The following is a 24,481-nucleotide window of genomic DNA, read 5'->3' on the forward strand; positions in this document are numbered from 1 at the left end:
CCCCATGTCCCCCCATATCCCCCCATAGCCCCCATAGCCCCCATAGCCCCCATAGCTCCCATAGAGCCCCCATAGCCCCCATCTCCCCCCAATTCCCCCCCATAGCCCCTCATATTCCCCATAGCCCCCCATAGCCCCCCCATATTCCCCATAGCCCCCCATAGCCCCCCCATATCCCCTATAGCCCCCCCAGCCCCATAGCCCCCCTATAGCCCCCCATATCCCCATAGCCCCCATATCCCCCCATAGCCCCCATAGCCCCCATAGCTCCCATAGAGCCCCCATAGCCCCCATCTCCCCCCAATTCCCCCCCATAGCCCCCTCATATTCCCCATAGCCCCCCATAGCCCCCCCATATCCCCTATAGTCCCCCCATAGCCCCCCCAGCCCCAAACCCCCCATATCCCCCCATATCCCCCCCAAACCCCCCATATCCCCCCATAGCCCCCATAGCCCCCATAGCCCCCCATAGCCCCCTCATATTCCCCCATAGCCTCCCACAGCCCCCATAGCCCCCATAGCCCCCATAGTCCCCCACAGCCCCCTCATATTCCCCATAGCCCCCAAATCCCCCATAGCCCCGATATCCCCCCACATTCCCCATAGCCCCCATATCCCCCATCTCCCCCCAATTCCCCCCATAGCCCCCCACATCCCCCAAATCCCCCACAGCCCCCATACCCTCTATAGAGCCCCCATATCCCCCATAGCCCCCATAGCCCCCCATAGCCCCCTCATATTCCCCATAGCCCCATATCCCCCAAATCCCCCACAGCCCCCAAAGCCCCCCATATCCCCTATAGCCCCCCCAGCCCCCAAATCCCCCCATAGCCCCCCAATTCCCCCAAACCCCCCCCCATATCCCCCCAGTGGTACCGGCCCGCGCCCCTCCCTCGCCGCCCGTTTCTATTTATATCCCCGCGACCTTTACGGGCCCGGACAGGCCCCGCCCCCTTTCCTCTGACGTCACCGCGCGCGGGCGGGGCCACGTACGGGATCCTACAGGGGACCGGGGGGGGGGGGGGGGGACGTTTATGGGGGTTCGGGGGGGGTTTTGGGGGTGCTGAAGCGGTTTTGGGGGTTCTATAGGGGTTCTATAGGGTTCTATATGATTCTAGAGGGTTCTATAGGGTTCTATAGGGTTCTATAGAGTTCTATAGGGTTCTATAGGGTTCTGTGGGGTTCTACAGGGTTCTATAGGGTCCTATAGGGGTTCTATAGGGGTTCTATGGGGAAAATGTGGAAATGAAAGGTAAAATTGAGGACTTGAAGTGAAATTTGGGGAATTTGGGAGCAAATGGGGAATTTTTGATGTAAGAATCGGAATTTGGGCTGACCAGAAAGGGAGTTTTGAATGAAAAATTGGTAACTTTGAGTGAAAATCGGGAATTTTGAGCGAAATTCCCGATTTTTTAGGCCCCAAAATCGAGAAGTTTTACTCCCCTCACAGCTAAGCCACGCCCCCAACAGCCAGTTCCCGCCCTTTCCCCGTCTCCTAGCAACCAATCCCCGCCCTTTCCGCGTCTCCTAGCAACCAATCCCCGCCCTTTCCTTGTCTCCTAGCAACCAATCCCCGCCTTCCCGCGTCTCCTAGCAACCAATTCGGCCCTTTCCCCGTCTCATAGCAACCAATCCCCGCCCTTTCCCCGTTTCCCCAGCAACGCGTCGCGGCCGTTGCGCGTCACTTCCGGCGGGTTCCAAGATGGCGGCGGCGGGGCCCGGCTCGGTGCCGGAGGCCCCGGGCGGGTCCGGGGCGGCCCCGGGCGGGCCCCGAGCGGCCCCGGAGGGACCCGGAGCGGGCGCCGGGCCCGGAACCGGCACCGGCAGCGGCCGCGGGGCGCCGGGGGCGGCGGGAACGGCGCGGGATGCCGAGGTGGCCGTGGAGATCGGGGAGACGTACCTGTGCCGGCGGGCGGACGGGAGCTGGCGTGAGTTATACTGGGGGTGTTGTACTGGTTATACTGGGAACGGGTTACTGGTTATACTGGGAATGGGGTACTGGTTATACTGGGAACGGGCTACTGGTTATATTGGGGGTGTTGTACTGGTTATACTGGGAATGGGGTACTGGTTATACTGGGGGTGTTATACTGGTTATACTGGGGATGTTATACTGGTTATACTGGGGATGGGTTACTGGTTATACTGGGGATGTTATACTGGTTTATACTGGGATGGGTTACTGGTTATACTGGGGATGTTATACTGGTGAATTCCCAGTTTGATACTGGTCCCAGTTTGTCCCAGTCCCTCCCAGTATAAACCAGTGATTCCCAGTTTGTTGCAGACTCGGCCGAGGTGATCCAGCCCCATTCCCAGTCCATCCCAGTCTGTCCCAGTCCATCCCAGTCCCGTCCCAGTCCATCCCAGTCCATCCCAGTCTGTCCCAGTCCATCCCAGTCACTCCCAGTTTGTTCCAGCCCCATTCCCAGTCCCTCCCAGTATAAACCAGTATGTCTCAGTGACTCCCAGTTTGTTGCAGGCTCGGCCGAGGTGATCCAGCCCCATTCCCAGTCCCTCCCAGTCTGTCCCAGTCCATCCCAGTCCATCCCAGTCTGTCCAGTTCATCCCAGTCGCTCCCAGTTTGTTCCAGCCCCATTCCCAGTCCCTCCCAGTATAAACCAGTATGTCCCAGTGACTCCCAGTTCGTTGCAGACTCGGCCGAGGTGATCCAGCCCCATTCCCAGTCCATCCCAGTCTGTCCCAGTTTGTCCCAGTCCCATCCCAGTCTGTCCCAGTCCATCCCAGTCACTCCCAGTTTGTTCCAGCCCCATTCCCAGTCCCTCCCAGTATAAACCAGTATAAACCAGTATAAACCAGTATAAACCAGTGACTCCCAGTTCGTTGCAGACTCGGCCGAGGTGATCCAGCCCCATTCCCAGTCCCTCCCAGTCCATCCCAGTCCATCCCAGTCACTCCCAGTTTGTTCCAGCCCCATTCCCAGTCCCTCCCAGTATAAACCAGTATAAACCAGTACGTCCCAGTGACTCCCAGTTTGTTGCAGACTCGGCCGAGGTGATCCAGTCCCGCCTGAACGAGCAGGAGGCGCGCGAGGAGTTCTACGTGCACTACGTGGGCTGTGAGTGAACTGGGACAGACTGGGACAAACTGGGAGGGACTGGGAGGGACTGGGACAAACTGGGAGGAACTGGGAGGGGTCAAAAGGGGACTGGGATGGACTGGGATGAACTGGGAGGGCACTGGTACCAACTGGGATGGACTGGGAGGGACTGGGAGGGCACTGGTACCAACTGGGATGGACTGGGAGGGACTGGGAGGGCACTGGGACCAACTGGGATGGACTGGGAGGGCACTGGGACTAACTGGGAGGAACTGGGAGAGACTGGGACAAACTGGAACAAACTGGGAGGGCTCAGAAGGGGACTGGGACAAACTGGGAGGCACTGGGATGGACTGGGAGGGGTTAAAGGGGGGCTGGGATGAACTGGGATGGACTGGGAGGAACTGGGAGGGACTGGACAAACTGGGAGGGCACTGGGACCAACTGGGAGGCGACTGGGACGGGCTGGGATGGTTCCCAGTGGCTCCCAGTTCAAACCAGTGCTCCAGTTCACTGCGGACGGGGGTGATTGAAGGCACTGGGATGGTTCCCAGTGCTCCCAGTTGATCCCAGTTCAAACCAGTGCTCCCAGTTCATTGCACACCCTGGGGAACTGGAAGCACTGGGATGAATGGGGATGAATGGGGATGCTCCCAGTGCTCCCAGTGCTCCCAGTTGATCCCAGTTTGTCCCAGTTAACCGGCGCCTGGACGAGTGGGTGGACCGGAACCGCCTGGGGATGGACTGGGACGGACTGGGATGGACTGGGATGGTTCCCAGTAACTCCCAGTGCTCCCAGTTCATTGCACACCCCGGGGATTTGGGATGAATGGGGATGGATTGGGGGTGTCCCAGTGCTCCCAGTGCTCCCAGTTGATCCCAGTTTGTCCCAGTTAACCGGCGCCTGGACGAGTGGGTGGACCGGAACCGCCTGGGGACGGACTGGGATGGACTGGGATGGACTGGGATGGACTGGGACGGCTCCCAGTTCAAACCAGTGCTCCCAGTTCATTGCACACCCTGGGGATTTGGGATGAATGGGGATGAATGGGGATGGGTTGGGCTGTCCCAGTGCTCCCAGTTGATCCCAGTTTGCCCCAGTTAACCGGCGGCCTGGACGAGTGGGTGGACCGGAACCGCCTGGGGACGGACTGGGATGGACTGGGATGGACTGGGATGGACTGGGATGGACTGGGATGGCTCCCAGTTCATTGCACACCCTGGGGAACTGGAAGCACTGGGATGAATGGGGATGGGTTGGGCTGTCCCAGTGCTCCCAGTGCTCCCAGTTATCCCAGTCTGTCCCAGTTAACCGGCGCCTGGACGAGTGGGTGGACCGGAACCGCCTGGGGATGGACTGGGATGGACTGGGATGGACTGGATGGACTGGGATGGCTCCCAGTGCTCCCAGTTCATTGCACACCCTGGGGAATTGGAAGCACTGAGATGAATGGGGATGAATGGGGATGGACGGGGATGGGTTGGGCTGTCCCAGTGCTCCCAGTTCAGCCCAGTTCACCCCAGTTAACCGGCGCCTGGACGAGTGGGTGGACCGGAACCGCCTGGGGATGGACTGGGATGGACTGGGATGGACTGGGATGGACTGGGATGGCTCCCAGTTCAAACCAGTGCTCCCAGTTAACCCCAGACTGTGGGATTTGGAAGCAGTGGGATGAATGGGGACAGTTCCCAGTGCTCCAGTGCTCCCAGTGCTCCCAGTTGAGCCCAGTTTGCCCCAGTTAACCGGCGCCTGGACGAGTGGGTGGACCGGAACCGCCTGGGGACGGACTGGGACGGACTGGGATGGACTGGGATGGACTGGGATGGCTCCCAGTAACTCCCAGTTAACCCCAGACTGTGGGGATTTGGAAGCACTGGGGTGAATGGGGATGAATGGGATGAACTGGGGGTGTCCCAGTGCTCCCAGTGCTCCCAGTTGATCCCAGTTTGTCCCAGTTAACCGGCGCCTGGACGAGTGGGTGGACCGGAACCGCCTGGGGATGGACTGGGATGGACTGGGATGGACTGGGATGGACTGGGATGGACTGGGACGGCTCCCAGTTCATTGCACACCCTGGGGAATTGGGATGAATGGGGATGAATGGGATGAACTGGGGCTGTCCCAGTGCTCCCAGTTGAGCCCAGTTTGTCCCAGTTAACCGGCGCCTGGACGAGTGGGTGGACCGGAACCGCCTGGGGACGGACTGGGATGGCTCCCAGTGCTCCCAGTTCAAACCAGTGCTCCCAGTTCATTGCACACCGTGGGGATTTGGGATGAATGGGGATGAATGGGGATGGATGGGGATGGGTTGGGCTGTCCCAGTGCTCCCAGTTGATCCCAGTTTGCCCCAGTTAACCGGCGCCTGGACGAGTGGGTGGACCGGAACCGCCTGGGGACGGACTGGGATGGACTGGGATGGCTCCCAGTAACTCCCAGTGCTCCCAGTTCATTGCACACTGTGGGGATTTGGGCACACTGGGGTGAATGGGGATGAATGGGATGAACTGGGGGTGTCCCAGTGCTCCCAGTTGACACCAGTTTGTCCCAGTTAAACCGGCGCCCTGGACGAGTGGGTGGACCGGAACCCGCCTGGGGATGGACTGGGATGGACTGGGATGGACTGGGATGGACTGGGATGGACTGGGATGGACTGGGACGGCTCCCAGTGCTCCCAGTTCATTGCACACCCTGGGGAATTGGGATGAATGGGGATGAATGGGGATGGGTTGGGCTGTCCCAGTGCTCCCAGTTGATCCCAGTTTGCCCCAGTTAACCGGCGCCTGGACGAGTGGGTGGACCGGAACCGCCTGGGGACGGACTGGGATGGACTGGGATGGCTCCCAGTGCTCCCAGTGCTCCCAGTTCATTGCACACCCTGGGGAACTGGAAGCACTGGGATGGATGGGCATGGATGGGGATGCTCCCAGTGCTCCCAGTGCTCCCAGTTGACACCAGTTTGCCCCAGTTAACCGGCGCCTGGACGAGTGGGTGGACCGGAACCGCCTGGCGCTCTCCAAGAGCCTCAAGGAGGCCGCCCAGAAGAGCTCGGAGCCCTTCCTGGCCGAGCTGGCCGAGCCCGAGAGGAAAATCACCCGCAACCAGAAACGCAAACACGACGAGATCAACCACGTGCAGAAGGTCCGGGTGAACTGGGAGCGACTGGGAGGCACTGGGAGGGACTGGGAGGGACTGGGAGGGACTGGGAGGCACTGGGAGGGACTGGGAGGGACTGGGAGCGAGTTAAAGGGAACTGGGATGGACTGGGATGAACTGCGATGGACTGGGATGAACTGGGAGTGACTGGCAGGGACTGGGATGGACTGGGAGGGACTGGGAGGGACTGGGAGGGAGTTAAAGGGGACTGGGATGGACTGGGAGGGACTGGGAGAGACTGGGATGGAGTTAAAGGGGGTTGAAATGGGGTTAAAGGGAACTGGGATGGACTGGGATGAACTGGGATGGACTGGGATGAACTGGGAGGGACTGGGATGGGGTCAGTGGGTACTGGGATGGACTGGGACAAACTGGGACGGACTGGGAGGGAGTTAAAGGGGACTGGGATGAACTGGGAGGGACTGGGATGGACTGGGAGGGACTGGGAGGAAGTTAAAGGGAACTGGGAGGGACTGGGATGAACTGGGATGGACTGGGAGGGACTGGGATGGGGTCAGTGGGTACTGGGATGGACTGGAACAAACTGGGATGTACTGGGAGCAAGTTAGAGGGAGTTAAAGGGGACTGGGATGAACTGGGATGGGGTCAGTGGGTACTGGGATGGACTGGGACAAACTGGGACGGACTGGGAGGGACTGGGATGGGGTCAGGGGTTACTGGGACAAACTGGGACGGACTGGGACGGACTGGGATCACACACCAAGCACTGGTCCCTACTGGTTTCTGCTGGTCTTTACTGGTTTGTATTGGCTGTTACTGGTCCGTACTGGTCTGTACTGGTCCGTACTGGTTTTTGATGGTTTATGATGGTCTATACTGGTTTATACTGGTCCGTACTGGTTTATGATGGTTTATGATGGTCTATACTGGTCCGTACTGGTCCGTACTGGTTTATGATGGTTTATGATGGTCTATACTGGTCCATACTGGTCCATACTGGTTTATGATGGTTTATGATGGTTTATGATGGTCTATACTGGTTTATTACTGGTCCGTACTGGTCTGTACTGGTTTATGATGGTTTATACTGGTCTATACTGGTCCGTACTGGTCCGTACTGGTTTATGATGGTCTATACTGGTCCGTACTGGTTTATGATGGTTTATGATGGTTTATCATGGTCTATACTGGTCCGTACTGGTCCGTACTGGTCTATACTGGTCCGTACTGGTTTATGATGGTTTATGATGGTTTATGATGGTTTATACTGGTCTATACTGGTCCGTACTGGTCTGTACTGGTCCGTACTGGTCTGTACTGGTTTATGATGTTTATACTGGTCTATACTGGTCTATACTGGTCCGTACTGGTCTGTACTGGTCCGTACTGGTTTTTGCAGACCTACGCCGAGATGGACCCGACCACGGCGGCGCTGGAGAAGGAGCACGAGGCCGTGAGGGAACAAATCCGGGCACTTGAGGGTTAAACGGGGATTTTGGGGGAGTTTTTGGCTTTTTGTGGATTTTAAATTGGATTTGAAATGGGATTTTTTTGGGATTTTATAGGGTTTTAAATGGGGTTTTAAATGGGATTTTTTGGGGATTTTTTTGGGTTTTAAATGGGATTTTAAATGGGATTTTTGGGGGTTTTATGGGGTTTTAAATGGGATTATAAATGGATTTTAAATGGGATTTTTTGGGATTTTATGGGGTTTTAAATGGGATTTTTTGGGGATTTTGGGGGTTTTTATGGGGTTTTAAATGGGATTTTAAATGGGATTTTTGGGGTTTTTGGGGATTTTGGGGTTTTTAAATGGGATTTGAAATGGGATTTTTAGGGGATTTTATGGGGTTTTTCCCTTATTTTTGTGGGATTTTAGGAGGGATTTTTGTGGCAATTTTTGCATTTTTGTAGGATTTTTTTTAGAGGATTTTTTGGAGATTTTTGGGGGAATTTTTTTGGGGAGATTGTTGAGATTTTTTGTGGGGGGGAATTTTTGGGATTTTTTTTGAGTTTTTTTTTTTTTTTTTTTTGTGGGATTTTTTTTGGAGATTTTTCTGAGGGATTTTTTAGGGGACTTTGGGGATTTTTTGTGGATTTTTTTTTTTTTGAGATTTTGGGGGGATTTTGTGGGATTTTTGAGATTTTTTGGAGGGTTTTTTTTTGTGGGATTTTTTCTTGAGATTTTTTGAGGTTTTTTTTACGGGACCTTCGGGGGATTTTTAGTGGGATTTTTTGGAGATTTTTGGGGGATTTTTTGAGGTATTTTTGTGGGATTTTGGGGATTTTTCGAGTTTTTTTGTAGGATTTATTTTGAGATTTTTTTGGGGGGGAGCTTTGGTGGGGATTTCGTTTTCAATTTTTGTGGGATTTTTCGGGGGAAATTTTTCTTTTTTTGCAATTTTTGTGGGGCTTTTGTGAGACTTCTGTGGGATTTTGGGGGGGGACTTTTTTGGGGATTTTTAGTGGGATATTTTTGGGTTTTTTATGGGATTTTTTGAGGGGATTTTGGCACCCAGGTGTGCCCAGGTGTGCCACCTGTGTGTTCCGGAATTCTGGGCTGGTTTTGGCCATTTTTGGGTCATTTTTAGGCCATTTTGGGGTCATTTTTAGGCGTTTTTGAGTCATTTTTGGCCCATTTTTGGGTCATTTTTAACGGATTTTTGTGGGATTTTTTGTGGGATTTGGGTGCCCAGGTGTGCCCAGGTGTGCCCAGGTGTGCCACCTGTGCCCTGCAGATCACCAGGGTGAATTCCTGGGCAAGATCCACACCTGGCAATGGATATTCCCACAATTCTGGGCTGGTTTTGCCATTTTTGGGTCATTTTTGGCCCATTTTTTGTGGGATTTTTGCGGGATTTTTTGAGGATTTTGGCACCCAGGTGTGCCCAGGATGTGCCCAGGTGTGCCACCTGTGTGTCCCGGGATTCTGGGCTGGTTTTGGCCATTTTTGGGTCATTTTTAGGCCATTTTGGGGTCATTTTTAGGCGTTTTTGGGTCATTTTTGGGCCATTTTTTGTGGGATTTTTGCGGGATTTTTGTGGGATTTTGGTGCCCAGGTGTGCCCAGGTGTGCCCAGGTGTGCCACCTGTGCCCTGCAGATCACCAGGGTGAATTCCTGGGCAAGATCCACATCGGGCACTACGAGATCGACGCCTGGGCTGGTTTTTTCCATTTTTGGGTCATTTTTGGCCCATTTTTAACGGGATTTTGCGGGATTTTTTGTGGGATTTGGGCACCAGGTGTGCCCAGGTGTGCCCCCTGTGCCCCCCGCAGATCACCAAGGTGAAGTACGTGGACAAGATCCACATCGGGCACTACGAGATCGACGCCTGGGCTGGTTTTGGCCATTTTTGGGCCATTTTTGGGTCATTTTTGGTGGGATTTTTGCAGGATTTTTCGTGGGATTTGGGTGCCCAGGTGTGCCCAGGTGTGCCCAGGTGTGCCACCTGTGTGCCCTGCAGATCACCAGGGTGAATTCCTGGGCAAGATCCACACCTGGCAATGGATATTCCCGGATTTCTGGCTGGTTTTGGCCATTTTTGGGTCATTTTTAATGGGATTTTTATGGGATTTTTTGAGGATTTTGGCACCCAGGTGTGCCCAGGTGTGCCCAGGTGTGCCCCCTGTGCCCCCCGCAGATCACCAAGGTGAAGTACGTGGACAAGATCCACATCGGGCACTACTGAGATCGACGCCTGGTACTTCTCGCCGTTCCCCGAGGATTACGGGAAGCAGCCCAAGCTCTGGATCTGCGAGTTCTGCCTCAAGTACATGAAATACGAGAGGAGCTACCGCCTGCACCTGGTACCCCTGGGCACACCTGGGCACACCTGGGCACAGCTGGGCACAGCTGGGGGCATCACTTGGGCACAGCTGGGCGGGGAAATGGGGAAAAATTGGGAGAAAAATCGGTGAAAATTGGGAGAAAATGGGTGAAAATTGGGGGTTTGGGCACACCTGGGCACACCTGGGCACAGCTGGGCACCTGGGGGCACCACCTGGGCACACCTGGGGTGGAAAAACTGGGAGAAAATCGGTGAAAATTGGGAGAAAATGGGGAGAAAATTGGGAGAAAATGGGAGAAAATTGGGAGAAAATTGGGGGTTTGGGCACACCTGGGCATACCTGGGGGCACCTGGGCACAGCTGGGGGCACCTGGGCACACCTGGGCACACCTGGGGGCACCACCTGGGGCACAGCTGGGGGGGAAATGGGGAAAAAACTGGGAGAAAATTGGTGGAAATTGGGAGAAAATGGGTGAAAATTGGGAGTTTAGGGACACCTGGGCACAGCTGGGCACCTGGGGGCACCACCTGGCACACCTGGCAGGGAAAAATGGGGAAAAATTGGGAGAAAATTGGTGAAAATTGGGGGGAAATCGGTGAAAATTGGGGGTTTGGGGGCACCTGGGCACACCTGGGCACAGCTGGGGGGGGAAATGGAGAAAAACTGGGAGAAAATGGGTGAAAATTGGGGGAAAATGGGTGAAAATTGGGAGTTTAGGGACACCTGGGCACAGCTGGGCACAGCTGGGGGCAGCTGGGCACAGCTGGGATAAACATGGGCACACCTGGCAGGGAAAAATGGGGAAAAACTGGGAGGAAATTGGTGAAAATTGGGGGGAAATGGGTGAAAATTGGGGGAAAATCGGTGAAAATTGGGGGTTTGGGGGCACCTGGTACACCTGGGCACAGCTGGGATACACATGGGCACACCTGGCAGGGAAAAATGGGGAAAAATTGGGAGAAAATGGGTGGAAATTGGGGGGAAAATGGGTGAAAATTGGAGGTTTGGGGACACCTGGGCACACCTGGGCACACCTGGCACAGCTGGCACAGCCGTGTCTCACCCATCCCAGTGCCCATGAACACTTTTGTGCCAATTTTGGGTTATTTTGGGTGGATTTTTGGGGGTTTTTTTGGTTTATTTTGGGTGTTTTTTGGGGTTTTTTTGGTTTGTTTTTTGGGGTTTTTTTTTTTGTTTTGTTTTTTTTTGGGTTTTTTGGTTTATTTTGGGGTTTTTTTTTTGTTTTTCGGGGTGTTTTTGGGGTTTTTTGGTTTATTTTGGGTTTTTTTTTTTGTTTTTTTTGGGTGTTTTTTGGGTTTTTGGGTGAATTTTTTGGGTTATTTTGGTGTTTTTTGGGGTGTTTTGCTCACCGGTGCCTCCCCCGGGCAGGGGCAGTGCCAGTGGCGGCAGCCGCCGGGTGAATTTTTGGGGTATTTTTGGGTGAATTTTTGGGGTTTTTTTGGTTTATTTTGGTTTATTTTGGGTTATTTTGGGTTTTTTGTTTTTTTTTGGTTTTTTTGGTTTTTTTTGGGTATTTTTGGGTGTTTTTGGTTGTTTCTCTCACCGGTGCCTCCCCCGGGCAGGGGCAGTGCCAGTGGCGGCAGCCGCCGGGCCGGGAGATTTACCGCAAGGGCAACATCTCCGTCTACGAGGTGGACGGCAAGGACCACAAGGTGAGTGCCAGCCGTGCCAGCCGTGCCCAGGTGTGCCCAGGTGTGCCCAGGTGGCACCCGGGCACATCAAACCCCAGGAATCCCCAAATCCCGGGGTGGTTTTGGGGTTTTTTTGTGCGATTTTGGTGATTTTTTTGTGGGATTTTTGGGCACCGGGCACTCCAGGTGTGCCCAGGTGTGCCCAGGTGTGCCAGGTGGCACCCGGGCACATCAAACCCCAGGAATCCCCAAATCCCGGGGTGGTTTTGGGCATTTTTGGGACATTTTTATGGGATTTTTGTTGGATTTTTTCCAGTTTTTTGTGGGATTTTCGCGGGGTTTTTTGGGCACGGGGCACTCCAGGTGTGCCCAGGTGTGCCCAGGTGCCACCTGAGAACCCAAACCATGGAATCCCCAAATCCGGGGGCACTTTGGGCCATTTTTGGGGCATTTTTTTTGTATTTTAATCAATTTTTGTCAGATTTTCGCGGGGTTTTTTGGGCGCCGGGCACTCCAGGTGTGCCCAGGTGTGCCCAGGTGTGCCCAGGTGCCACCTGGGCACCCCAAACCACGGAATCCCCAAATCCTGGGGCATTTTTGTTGGATTTTTTTGTATTTTTGATCAATTTTGTCGTATTTTCGTGGGGTTTTTTGGGCACCGGGCACCGCAGGTGTGCCCAGGTGTGCCCAGGTGTGCCCAGGGTGTGTGCGTGTGTGCCCAGATCTACTGCCAGAACCTGTGCCTGCTGGCCAAGCTGTTCCTGGACCACAAGACGCTCTACTTCGACGTGGAGCCCTTCGTGTTCTACCTGCTCACCGAGGTCGACCGCCAGGGCGCGCACATCGTCGGCTACTTCTCCAAGGTGGGCACACCTGGGCACACCTGGGCACACCTGGGGGGGGGAAATGGGGAAAAAACTGGGAGAAAATGGGTGAAAATTGGGGGAAAATGGGGAGAAAATGGGTGAAAATGGGGAGAAAATGGGTGAAAATTGGGGGAAAATGGGTGAAAATGGGGAGAAAATTGGGGGAAAATTGGGGGTTTGGGCACACCTGGGCACACCTGGCACACTGGGGGCACCTGGGGGGGAAAAATGGGGAAAAATTGGGTGAAAATTGGGGGAAAATGGGTGAAAATGGGGAGAAAATGGGTGAAAATGGGGAGAAAATGGGGGAAAATTGGGGGTTTGGGCACACCTGGGCACAGCTGGGCACACCTGGGGGCACCTGGGCACAGCTGGGGGGGAAATGGGGAAAAACTGGAGGAAATCGGTGAAAATTGGGGGAAAATGGGTGAAAATTGGGGGTTTGGGCACACCTGGGCACAGCTGGGGGCACCTGGGCACACCTGGGGGGGGGAAATGGGGAAAAACTGGGAGAAAATGGGTGAAAATTGGGGGAAAATGGGTGAAAATGGGAGAAAATGGGTGAAAATTGGGGGTTTAGGACACCTGGGCACACCTGGGCACACCTGGGATACACTTGGGCACACCTGGGTACACCTGGGCATGGCTGGGGCACCTGGGGGCACCTGGGCACGGCTGGGGCACACCTGGGCACTCACCTGTCACATTTGAGTACTTACCTGGGCACACCTGGATACACCTGGGCACGGCCTGGGGCACACCTGGGGCACTTGGGATACACCTGGGGCACCTGGGCATGGCTGGGTACTGCTGGGATACACCTGGGGGCACCTGGGCACACCTGGGCACTCACCTGTCACATTTGAGTACTTACCTGGGTACACCTGGGCACACCTGGGATACACCTGGGATACACCTGGGCATGGCTGGGCACGGCTGGGCACACCTGGGGCACACGTGGGATACACCTGGGATACACCTGGGCACACCTGGGATACACCTGGGATACACCTGGGCACACCTGGGATACACCTGGGCACGGCTGGGCACACCTGGGATACACCTGGGCACACCTGTGCACGGCTGGGATACACTTGGGCACACCTGGGCACACCTGGGATACACCTGGGTTACAGTTGGGCACACCTGGGGGCACCTGGGCACACCTGGGCATGGCTGGGCACACCTGGGATACACCCTGGGATACACCTGGGATACACCTGGGCACACCTGAGATACACCTGGCACACCTGGGATACACCTGGGCACGGCTGGGTACACCTGGGGCAACACCTGGGCACACCTCGGTTACAGTTGGGCACACCTGGGCACACCTGGGGGCACCTGGGCACACCTGGGCACACCTGGGCACACCTGGGCACTCACTTGTATGTCCCAAAAACCAAAAAGAAAACCGCCCAAAAATCCCCAAATCCCGACGATTTTCCCCATCCCCGAGCCCCCGGATGTCAAAAGACGCCCCCAAAATTTGGGGATTTTCCCAAAATTTCGTTTTTTCACAGGAAAAGGAGTCCCCGGACGGGAACAACGTGGCGTGCATCCTGACCCTGCCGCCGTACCAGCGCCGCGGATACGGAAAATTCCTCATCGCCTTCAGTCAGTGCCCAAAAAATTTGGGGATTTTGGGGTTCCCAGAGAAAATTTGGGGATTCTGGGAGGTCTGAAAAAAATTTGGGAATTTTAGGGGTCCTAAAAAAAGAAAAAATTGGGGGAGAAAATGAAAAAAATGAGGGAAAATCTCAAAAAAAAGGGGAATTTTTTGGAAATTTTTGGAGGATTCCCCTCCACCAAAAAATTTGAGAATTTTGGGAGATCCTAAAAAAAAAATTGGGAATTTTAGGGGCCCCAAAAAGTGGGAAAATTTGGGGAAAAGGGGGAAAAAAATGAGGGAAAAATCACAAAAAATGGGGAATTTCTGGGAAATTCCTGGAAAATTCCCCCAAAAATTTGAGAATTTTGGGAGATCCTAAAAAAAGAAAAAAAAATTGGGGATTTTGGGGTTTCCAGAGAAAATTTGGGGATTTTGGGGTTTCCACAATGAAATTTGGGGGTTTTGGGAGGTCTGAAAAAAATCTGGGAATTTTAGGGGTCCCAAAAATGGAAAAAATTGGGGGAAAAGGGGGAAAAAAATGCAGAAAAATTAGAAAAAAATGGGGAATTTTTGGAAATTCTTGGAGGAATTTCCCCCCAAAAATTTGAGAATTTTGGGAGATCCTAAAAAAAAATAAATTGGGGATTTTGGGTTTCCAGAGAAAATTTGGAAACCCATAAAATCTGCAGATTCCCTGGGATTTTGGGATGGAATTTGGGTGGATTTTGATGGATTTTGGGTGGAATTTTGGTTAATTTTGGGTGATTTTGGTTCATTTTGGGTGGATTTTTCAGGCTATGAGCTGTCCAAGCTGGAGGGCACCGGGTGGAAATTCAGGATTTTTGAGGGAATTTTGGGGATTTTTGATGGAATTTGGGGGATTTTTTGGATCCCCTGAAATCCACGGATTCCCAGGAATCTCAGGGCTGATTTTGAGTAGAATTTTGGGTGATTTTGGTTCATTTTGGGTGGATTTTTCAGGCTATGAGCTGTCCAAGCTGGAGAGCACCGTGGGCTCCCCGGAGAAGCCGCTCTCGGACCTGGGCAAGCTCAGCTACCGCAGCTACTGGAGCTGGGTGCTGCTGGAGATCCTCAGGGACTTCCGGGGCACCCTGTCCATCAAGGACCTCAGGTAGGACCAGTATAAACCAGTACAGACCAGTACAAACCAGTATGGGCCCAAAAATCCCCATAGAAATCCATAAAAGTACATAGAAACCAGTATAGACCAGTATAAACCAGTGGCTCCTTGTGCTGCTGGAGATCCTCAGGGACTTCAGAGGGACCCTGTCCATCAAGGACCTCAGGTAGGACCAGTACAAACCAGTATGGACCAGTATAAACCAGTATGGGCCCAAAAATCCCCGTAAAAATCCATAAAAGTACATAGAAACCAGTATAAACCAGTACAAACCAGTGACTCCTTGTGCTGCTGGAGATCCTCAGGGACTTCAGGGGGACCCTGTCCATCAAGGACCTCAGGTAGGACCAGTACAAACCAGTATAAACCAGTATAAACCAGTATGGGCCCAAAAATCCCCATAGAAATCCATAGAAGTACATAGAAACCAATACAAACCAGTACAAACCAGTATAAACCAGTACAAACCAGTGACTCCTTGTGCTGCTGGAGATCCTCAGGGACTTCCGGGGCACCCTGTCCATCAAGGACCTCAGGTAAGACCAGTACAGACCAGTATAAACCAGTACAAACCAGTACAAACCAGTATGGACCCAAAAATCCCCATAGAAATCCATAGAAGTACATAGAAACCAGTATAGACCAGTATAAACCAGTGACTCCTGCTGCTGCTGGAGATCCTCAGGGACTTCCGGGGCACCCTGTCCATCAAGGACCTCAGGTAGGACCAGTATAAACCAGTATAAACCAGTACAAACCAGTACAGACCAGTACAAACCAGTATGGACCCAAAAATCCCCATAGAAATCCATAGAAGTACATAGAAACCAGTATAGACCAGTATAAACCAGTATAAACGAGTATAAACCAGTGACTCCTTGTGCTGCTGGAGATCCTCAGGGACTTCCGGGGCACCCTGTCCATCAAGGACCTCAGGTAGGACCAGTACAAACCAGTACGGACCAGTACAAACCAGTATGGGCCCAAAAATCCCCATAGAAATCCATAGAAGTACATAGAAACCAGTATAAACCAGTATAAACCAGTATGGACCAGTACAAACCAGTACAAACCAGTACAAACCAGTGACTCCTGCTGCTGCTGGAGATCCTCAGGGACTTCAGAGGGACCCTGTCCATCAAGGACCTCAGGTAGGACCAGTATAAACCAGTATGGACCAGTACAAACCAGTATGGACCCAAAAATCCCCGTAAAAATCCATAGAAGTACATAGAAACCAGTACAAACCAGTACAAACCAGTGACTCCTTGTGCTGCTGGAGATCCTCAGGGACTTCAGGGGGACCCTGTCCATCAAGGACCTCAGGTAGGACCAGTATAAACCAGTATGGACCAGTACAAACCAGTATGGGCCCAAAAATCCCCATAGAAATCCATAGAAGTACATAGAAACCAGTACAAACCAGTATAAACCAGTACAAACCAGTGACTCCTGCTGCTGCTGGAGATCCTCAGGGGCTTCAGAGGGACCCTGTCCATCAAGGACCTCAGGTAGGACCAGTATAAACCAGTATGGACCAGTACAAACCAGTATGGACCCAAAAATCCCCGTAAAAATCCATAGAAGTACATAGAAACCAGTACAGACCAGTATAAACCAGTACAAACCAGTGACTCCTTGTGGTGCTGGAGATCCTCAGGGACTTCAGGGGGACCCTGTCCATCAAGGACCTCAGGTAGGACCAGTATAAACCAGTATGGACCAGTACAAACCAGTATGGACCCAAAAATCCCCGTAAAAATCCATAAAAGTGCATAGAAACCAGTATAGACCAGTATAAACCAGTGACTCCTGCTGCTGCTGGAGATCCTCAGGGACTTCAGAGGGACCCTGTCCATCAAGGACCTCAGGTAGGACCAGTATAAACCAGTATAAACCAGTACAGACCAGTATGGACCCAAAAATCCCCATAGAAATCCATAGAAGTACATAGAAACCAGTACAAACCAGTACAAACCAGTACAAACCAGTACAAACCAGTGACTCCTGCTGCTGCTGGAGATCCTCAGGGCCTTCAGGGGGACCCTGTCCATCAAGGACCTCAGGTAGGACCAGTATAAACCAGTATGGACCAGTACAAACCAGTATGGGCCCAAAAATCCCCATAGAAATGCATGAAAATACATAGAAACCAGTATAGACCAGTATAAACCAGTATGGACCAGTATAGACCAGTATAGACCAGTATGGACCAGTATAAACCAGTACAGACCAGTACAAACCAGTACAAACCAGTACAAACCAGTGCAGGGCCATTAAACCCCCTTAAAGCAGTGGTCACTCCCAGGGGTTCAATGGTCACTCATTGGTCACTCAGTGGTCACTCCCATGGGTCAGTGGTCACTCAGGGTCACTCAGTGGTCACTCCCATGGGTCAGTGGTCACTCAGGGTCACTCAGGGGTCACTCAGGGTCACTCAGTGGTCACTCAGTGGTCACTCGTCACTGTGGTTACTCAGTGGTCACTCAGCGGTCACTCAGTGGTCACTCCCATGGGTCAGTGGTCACTCAGGGTCACTCATTGGTCACTCATTGGTCACTCATTGGTCACTCAGTGGTCACTCAGGGTCACTCAGGGGTCACTCATTGGTCACTCAGTGGTCACTCAGTGGTCACTCAGTGGTCACTCATGGGTCACTCAGGGTCACTCAGTGGTCACTCAGTGGTCACTCAGTGGTCACTCAATGGTCACTCATTGGTCACTCAGTGGTCACTCAGTGGTCACTCCCAGGGGTCAGTGGTCACTCTGCTGTCCGTCTGTCCCTTAGCCAGATGACCAGCATCACGCAGACGGACACCATCAGCCCAGTGACCATGGCCATGAGTTCAGTGGTCACTCCCATGGGTTCAATGGTCACTCCCAGGGGTCAGTGCTCACTGTGGTCACTCAGTGGTCACTGTGGTCACTCAGGGTCACTCAGTGGTCACTCGTGTGTCCGTCTGTCCCTTAGCCAGATGACCAGCATCACGCAGACGGACACCATCAGCCCAGTGACCATGGCCATGGGTTCAGTGGTCACTCCCATGGGTTCAATGGTCACTCCCATGGGTCGGTGCTCACTGTGGTCACTCAGTGGTCACTCAGGGTCACTCAGTGGTCACTCGCGTGTCCGTCTGTCCAGCCAGATGACCAGCATCACGCAGACGGACATCATCAGCCCAGTGACCATTGCCATGAGTTCAATGGTCACTCCCAGGGGTCAGTGCTCACTGTGGTCACTCAGTGGTCACTCCCATGGGTTCAATGGTCACTCTGGTCACTCAGTGGTCACTCGCGTGTCCGTCTGTCCAGCCAGATGACCAGCATCACGCAGACGGACACCATCAGCCCAGTGACCATGGCCATGGGTTCAATGGTCACTCCCATGGGTCGGTGCTCACTCTGGTCACTCAGTGCTCACTGTGGTCACTCAGTGGTCACTGTGGTCACTCAGTGGTCACTCAGTGGTCACTCAGTGGTCACTCAGGGGTCACTCCCAGGGGTCAGTGGTCACTCAGTGGTCACTCGTGTGTCCGTCTGTCCCTCAGCCAGATGACCAGCATCACGCAGACGGACACCATCAGCACAGTGACCATGGCCATGGGTTCAATGGTCACTCCCATGGGTTGGTGCTCACTGTGGTCACTCAGTGCTCACTGTGGTCACTCAGTGGTCACTCAGGGTCACTCAGTGGTCACTCTGGTGTCCGTCTGTCCAGCCAGATGACCAGCATCACGCAGACGGACATCATCAGCCCAGTGACCATGGCCATGGGTTCAATGGTCACTCCCATGGGTCGGTGCTCACTGTGGTCACTGTGGTCACTCAGTGGTCACTCAGTGGTCACTCTGGTGTCCGTCTGTCCAGCCAGATGACCAGCATCACGCAGACGGACACCATCAGCCCAGTGACCATGGCCAGTGACCATTGCCATGGGTTCAATGGTCACTCCCATGGGTCAGTGCTCACTGTGGTCACTCAGTGGTCACTGTGGTCACTCAGTGGTCACTCAGGGTCACTCAGTGGTCACTCGTGTGTCCGTCTGTCCCTTAGCCAGATGACCAGCATCACGCAGACGGACACCATCAGCCCAGTGACCATTGCCATGGGTTCAATGGTCACTCCCATGGGTTCAATGGTCACTCCCATGGGTCGGTGCTCACTCTGGTCACTCAGTGGTCACTCCCATGGGTTCAATGGTCACTCAGGGTCACTCAGTGGTCACTCTGGTGTCCGTCTGTCCCTCAGCCAGATGACCAGCATCACGCAGACGGACACCATCAGCCCAGTGACCATGGCCATGAGTTCAATGGTCACTCCCATGGGTCGGTGCTCACTGTGGTCGCTCAGTGGTCACTCCCATGGGTTCAATGGTCACTCCCATGGGTCGGTGGTCACTCTGGTCACTCTGTGGTCACTCAGTGGTCACTCAGTGGTCACTCTGGTGTCCGTCTGTCCAGCCAGATGACCAGCATCACGCAGACGGACATCATCAGCACGCTGCAGTCGCTCAACATGGTCAAGTACTGGAAGGGGCAGCACGTCATCTGCGTCACGCCCAAGCTGGTGGAGGAGCACCTCAAGAGCGCCCAGTACAAGAAGCCGCCCATCACCGGTCAGTAATTAGCGCCCCGCTAATTGCCCGGCCCTAATTAGCGCCCCCATTAACGCCAGAGCGGGGATGGGCGCGGTAATTAACGGGGATGGGCGCGGTAATTAATGGGAGATTGGGAATGGAAACCTCCCCCGCGCTGGTGGTGGGAGTGGTACGGTCCGGGAAGCGCCCTGAGGGTCCCTTGTGGATGAATTTAATTAATTTAAAATTAATTAAAGTTAACTAAAATTAAATTAAATTAATTTAGATTAAATTGATTTAATTAAATTAATAAAAATTAATGAAATTAATTAAATTAATTAAAATGCGATGATTAACGGGGGAATGGGAGATTGGGAATGGGAAACTCCCCCCCCCCCCCCCCCTGCTGGTGGGAGTGGTACGGTCCGGGAAGCGCCCTGAGGGTCCCCTGTGGATGAATTTAATTAATTTAAAATTAATTAAAGTTAACTAAAATTAAATTAAATTAATTGAGATTAAATTGATTTAATTAAATTAATAAAAATTAATGAAATTAATTAAATTAATTAAAATGCGATGATTAACGGGGGAATGGGAGATTGGGAATGGGAAACCCCCCCCCGCCGCTGGTGGTGGGAGTGGTACGGTCCGGGAAGCGCCCTGAGGGTCCCTTGTGGATGAATTTAATTAATTTAAAATTAATTAAAGTTAACTAAAATTAAATTAAATTAATTGAGATTAAATTGATTTAATTAAATTAATTAAATTAATAAAAATTAATGAAATTAATTAAAATTAAATTTAATTAAAATTAATGAAATTATTAAAATTAAATTTAATTACTTAAAATTAAATTCATTTAATTAAATAAATTAAATTAATAAAAATAAATGAAATAAATTAAAATTAAATTTAAAATTAATGAAATTAATTAAAATTGAATTAATTAATTAAAATTAATTAAAAATAAATTCATTTAATTAAATTAATTAAATTAAATTAAATCAATTAAATTTAATTAATTAAAATAATTAAAATTAAATTCATTTAATTAAATGAATTAAATGAATTAAATTAAGATTAAATTTAATTAATTAAAATTAATTAAAATTAAATTCATTTAATTAAATGAATTAATATTCAATTCATTTAATTAAATGAATTAAATTAATTAAAATCAATTTAATTAGCTAAAACTAAATTAATTTAAATTAAATTAATTAATTATGGCTAACGATCACAACTATAATGAGCTTATCTTAAAGAATACACTCATTAATAAACATAATTAATAGATATACATTAATGGTCACACCCCCATGGTCCACACTGAATGGTTCGGCCCAGAAACCGCCCCCCCCCCCCCCCCCCCCCCCAGGGCTTTCCTGTTAATGAATTTTATTAATTAATTAATTCCCATTAAGAATCGCCACCTTCATGAGCTTGTCTTAAAGAACGTGCTCATTAATTAATGTACTTTAGTTAATAAATAAGCCTTAATGGACCCCCCCCTCCCCCCCAATGAATGGTTCGGTCCAGAAACCCTCTAAGGCTCCCTCATTAATGAACTTAATTAATTAAAATTAATTAATTCGTGTTGATGATTGCCACCTTAATGAGCTTTTCTTAAGGAGCCAGCTCGTTAATTAATATACTTTAATTAATAAACCAGCAACCTCCCCACCCCGCATGAATGGTTCGGTCCAGACATCCCCCTAAGGCTGCCCGTTAACGAACAGCGTTAATTAATTAATTCCCGTTAATGACCGCCAGCTTACGGAGCTTCTGTTAAAGGAAATCCTCGTTAATTTACATATTGTAATTAATGGATTTCCTCCATTAATAACCCCTTAATTAACAGCCCCATTGATTGCGTCTAATTAGCTCTGTTAATGACTCCCTCATTAATTACCCCGTAATTAAAGCTGTTAATGACTCTCCCCATTAATAATTAACACCCCCCTCATTAGCCACCCCCATTAATTAATTCCCCCTATTAATTACCGCCCCTGCGGGTCGCTGAGGGCGCTAATTAAGGCTAATTAACGCTAATTATCTCTGTTAATTGCAGTGGACTCCATCTGCCTGCGCTGGGCGCCCCCGAAGCACAAACAGGCCAAGGTGGCCAAGAAGTGAAATTCAAATTTTTCCCAATTTTTGGGGTTTTTACCCCAAATTTTTTGATTTTTCCTCCAATTTTGGGATTTTTTTTCCCCTCCGGTTTTGGGTTTTCCCCAAATTTTTGGGTTTTCCCCGGAAATTTTGGGGATTTTTCACCAAATTTTGGGAGTTTTCGCTTCAAATTTTGGGGATTTTCTTCAAATTTTTGGGGTTTTTCCCTCAAAATTTTGGGATTTTTTTTTTTGGGTTTTTACCCCAAATTTTGGGTTTGCCCCTGGAAATTTTTGGGATTTTCGTCAAATTTTTGGGGGTTTTCCCTCAAAATTTTGGGATTTTTTTGGGGGGGTTTTTACCCCAAATTTTGGGTTTTCCCTTTAAATTTTGGGGATTTTCTTCAAATTTTGGGGGTTTTCCCCTCAAAATTTTGGGGTTTCCCGCCAAATTTTTGGGTTTTTTTCCCCCCCTCAGTTTTGGGATTTTCCCCAGATTTTGGGGATTTTCCCTTCCCTCCATTTTGTGTTTTTCCCCAAAATTTTTTGGCTTTTTCCCCAAATTTTTTTGCTTTTTCCCTCAAATTTTTGGCTTTTTCCCCCAAATTTTGGGGTCTCCCCCACCCCAAATAAAGCAGGAAAGGGACAGGGAGGGGTCTCAGGGTTTTTATTTTGGGGAATTTTGGGGGGAATTTGGAATTTTGGGGTCCCACCCCAATTTCCTGGGGGTTTCACCCCAAAACCCAGACCAGGACCCCCAAAATTTGGGGGTTTCAGTCCAAAAACCCAACCCAGGACCCCCCAAAACCCAAACCAGGACCCCAAAATCTGAGGTTTCCACCCCAAAGTCAGGACCAGCACCCCGAAATTTGGCGTTTTCACCCCAAAACCCAAACCAGGACCCCGAAATCTGAGGTTTTCACCCCAAAGTCAGGCCCAGGGCCCCAAAATTTGACGTTTTTACCACAAAGCCCAGAGCAGGACCCCCAAAATCCGGGATTTTCCCCCCAAAGCCCAACCCAGAACCCCAAAATGTGTGTTTTTCACCCCAAAACCCAACCCAGGACCCCAAAATGTGCATTTTTCACCCCAAAATGTGCATTTTTGCCCCCAAAGCCCAACCCAGGACCCCCTAAATTTGGCATTTTCCCCCCAAAACCCAACCCAGGACCCCAAAATGTTCGTTTTTCACCCCAAAACCCAGAGCAGGGCCCCCAAAATGTGCGTTTTTCACCCCAAAGCCCAACCCAGGACCCCAAAATCCGGGATTTTTCCCCCAAAACCCAACCCAGGACCCCAAAATGTGCGTCTTTCACCCCAAAATGTGCATTTTTCACCCCAAAATGTGCGTTTTTCACCCCAAAGACCAGAGCAAGGTCCCCAAAATGTGCGTTTTTCACCCCAAAATGTGCGTTTTTCACCCCAAAGCCCAGAGCAGGGTCCCCAAAATCCGGGATTTTCACCCCAAAACCAAACCCAGGACCCCCAAAATCCGGGATTTTTCCCCCAAAGCCCAACCCAGGACCCCAAATTTTGTCATTTTCCCTCCAAATTTGAGACTGGGACCCCAAAATGTGCCGTTTTCACCCCAAAACCCGACCCAGGACCCCAAAATGTGCGTCTTTCACCCCAAAATGTGCGTTTTTCACCCCAAAATGTGCGTTTTTCACCCCAAAACCCAACCCAGGACCCCCAACATTTTGCCATTTTCACCCCAAAGTCGGGACTGGGACCCCAAAATCCGGGATTTTTCCCCCAAAACCCAACCCAGGACCCCAAAATGTGCGTCTTTCACCCCAAAATGTGCCGTTTTCACCCCAAAATGTGCCGTTTTCACCCCAAAGTCGGGACTGGGACCCCAAAATCCAGGATTTTTCCCCCAAAGTCAGGCCCAGGACCCCAAAATGTGCGTTTTTCACCCCAAAACCCAACCCAGGACCCCAAAATGTGCCGTTTTTCACCCCAAAATGTGTGTTTTTCACCCCAAAACCCAACCCAGGACCCCCAACATTTTGCCATTTTCACCCCAAAGTCGGGACTGGGACCCCAAAATCCGGGATTTTTCCCCCAAAACCCAACCCAGGACCCCAAAATGTGCATTTTTCACCCCAAAGCCCAGAGCAGGGCCCCCAAAATCCAACCCAGGACCCCAAAATGTGCGTTTTTCACCCCAAAACCCAACCCAGGACCCCAAAATCCGGGATTTTTGCCCCCAAAACCCGACCCAGGACCCCAAAATGTGCGTCTTTCACCCCAAAATGTGCGTTTTTCACCCCAAAACCCAACGCAGGACCCCAAAATGTGCGTTTTTCACCCCAAAATGTGCTGTTTTCACCCCAAAGCCCAGAGCAGGGTCCCCAAAATCCGCGATTTTCACCCCAAAACCCAACCCAGGACCCCAAAATGTGCCGTCTTTCACCCCAAAATGTGCATTTTTCACCCCAAAATGTGCGTTTTTCACCCCAAAGACCAGAGCAAGGTCCCCAAAATGTGCGTTTTTCACCCCAAAATGTGCCGTTTTCACCCCAAAGCCCAACGCAGGACCCCAAATTTTGCCA

At 51.2% G+C, this 24,481-nt stretch overlaps 1 protein-coding gene across 1 annotated transcript; it reads left to right on the forward strand.

The window, feature by feature from the left end:
* Positions 1 to 1,702: 1,702 nt before the first annotated feature.
* On the forward strand, positions 1,703 to 22,169 carry KAT8 (lysine acetyltransferase 8). The gene is given in 12 exon segments (XM_063182137.1): positions 1,703 to 1,928; positions 3,005 to 3,079; positions 6,028 to 6,200; positions 7,576 to 7,629; positions 9,818 to 9,862; positions 9,864 to 9,983; positions 11,549 to 11,638; positions 12,340 to 12,480; positions 14,007 to 14,100; positions 15,077 to 15,227; positions 19,697 to 19,851; positions 21,884 to 22,169. Coding segments are annotated over 12 exon segments (1,389 nt in total). The 3' UTR covers positions 21,949 to 22,169.
* The last annotated feature ends 2,312 nt before the right edge of the window (positions 22,170 to 24,481 follow it).

Source organism: Melospiza melodia, unplaced genomic scaffold, assembly GCF_035770615.1.
Source record: "Melospiza melodia melodia isolate bMelMel2 unplaced genomic scaffold, bMelMel2.pri scaffold_157, whole genome shotgun sequence".
NCBI classification, from domain to species: domain Eukaryota; kingdom Metazoa; phylum Chordata; class Aves; order Passeriformes; family Passerellidae; genus Melospiza; species Melospiza melodia.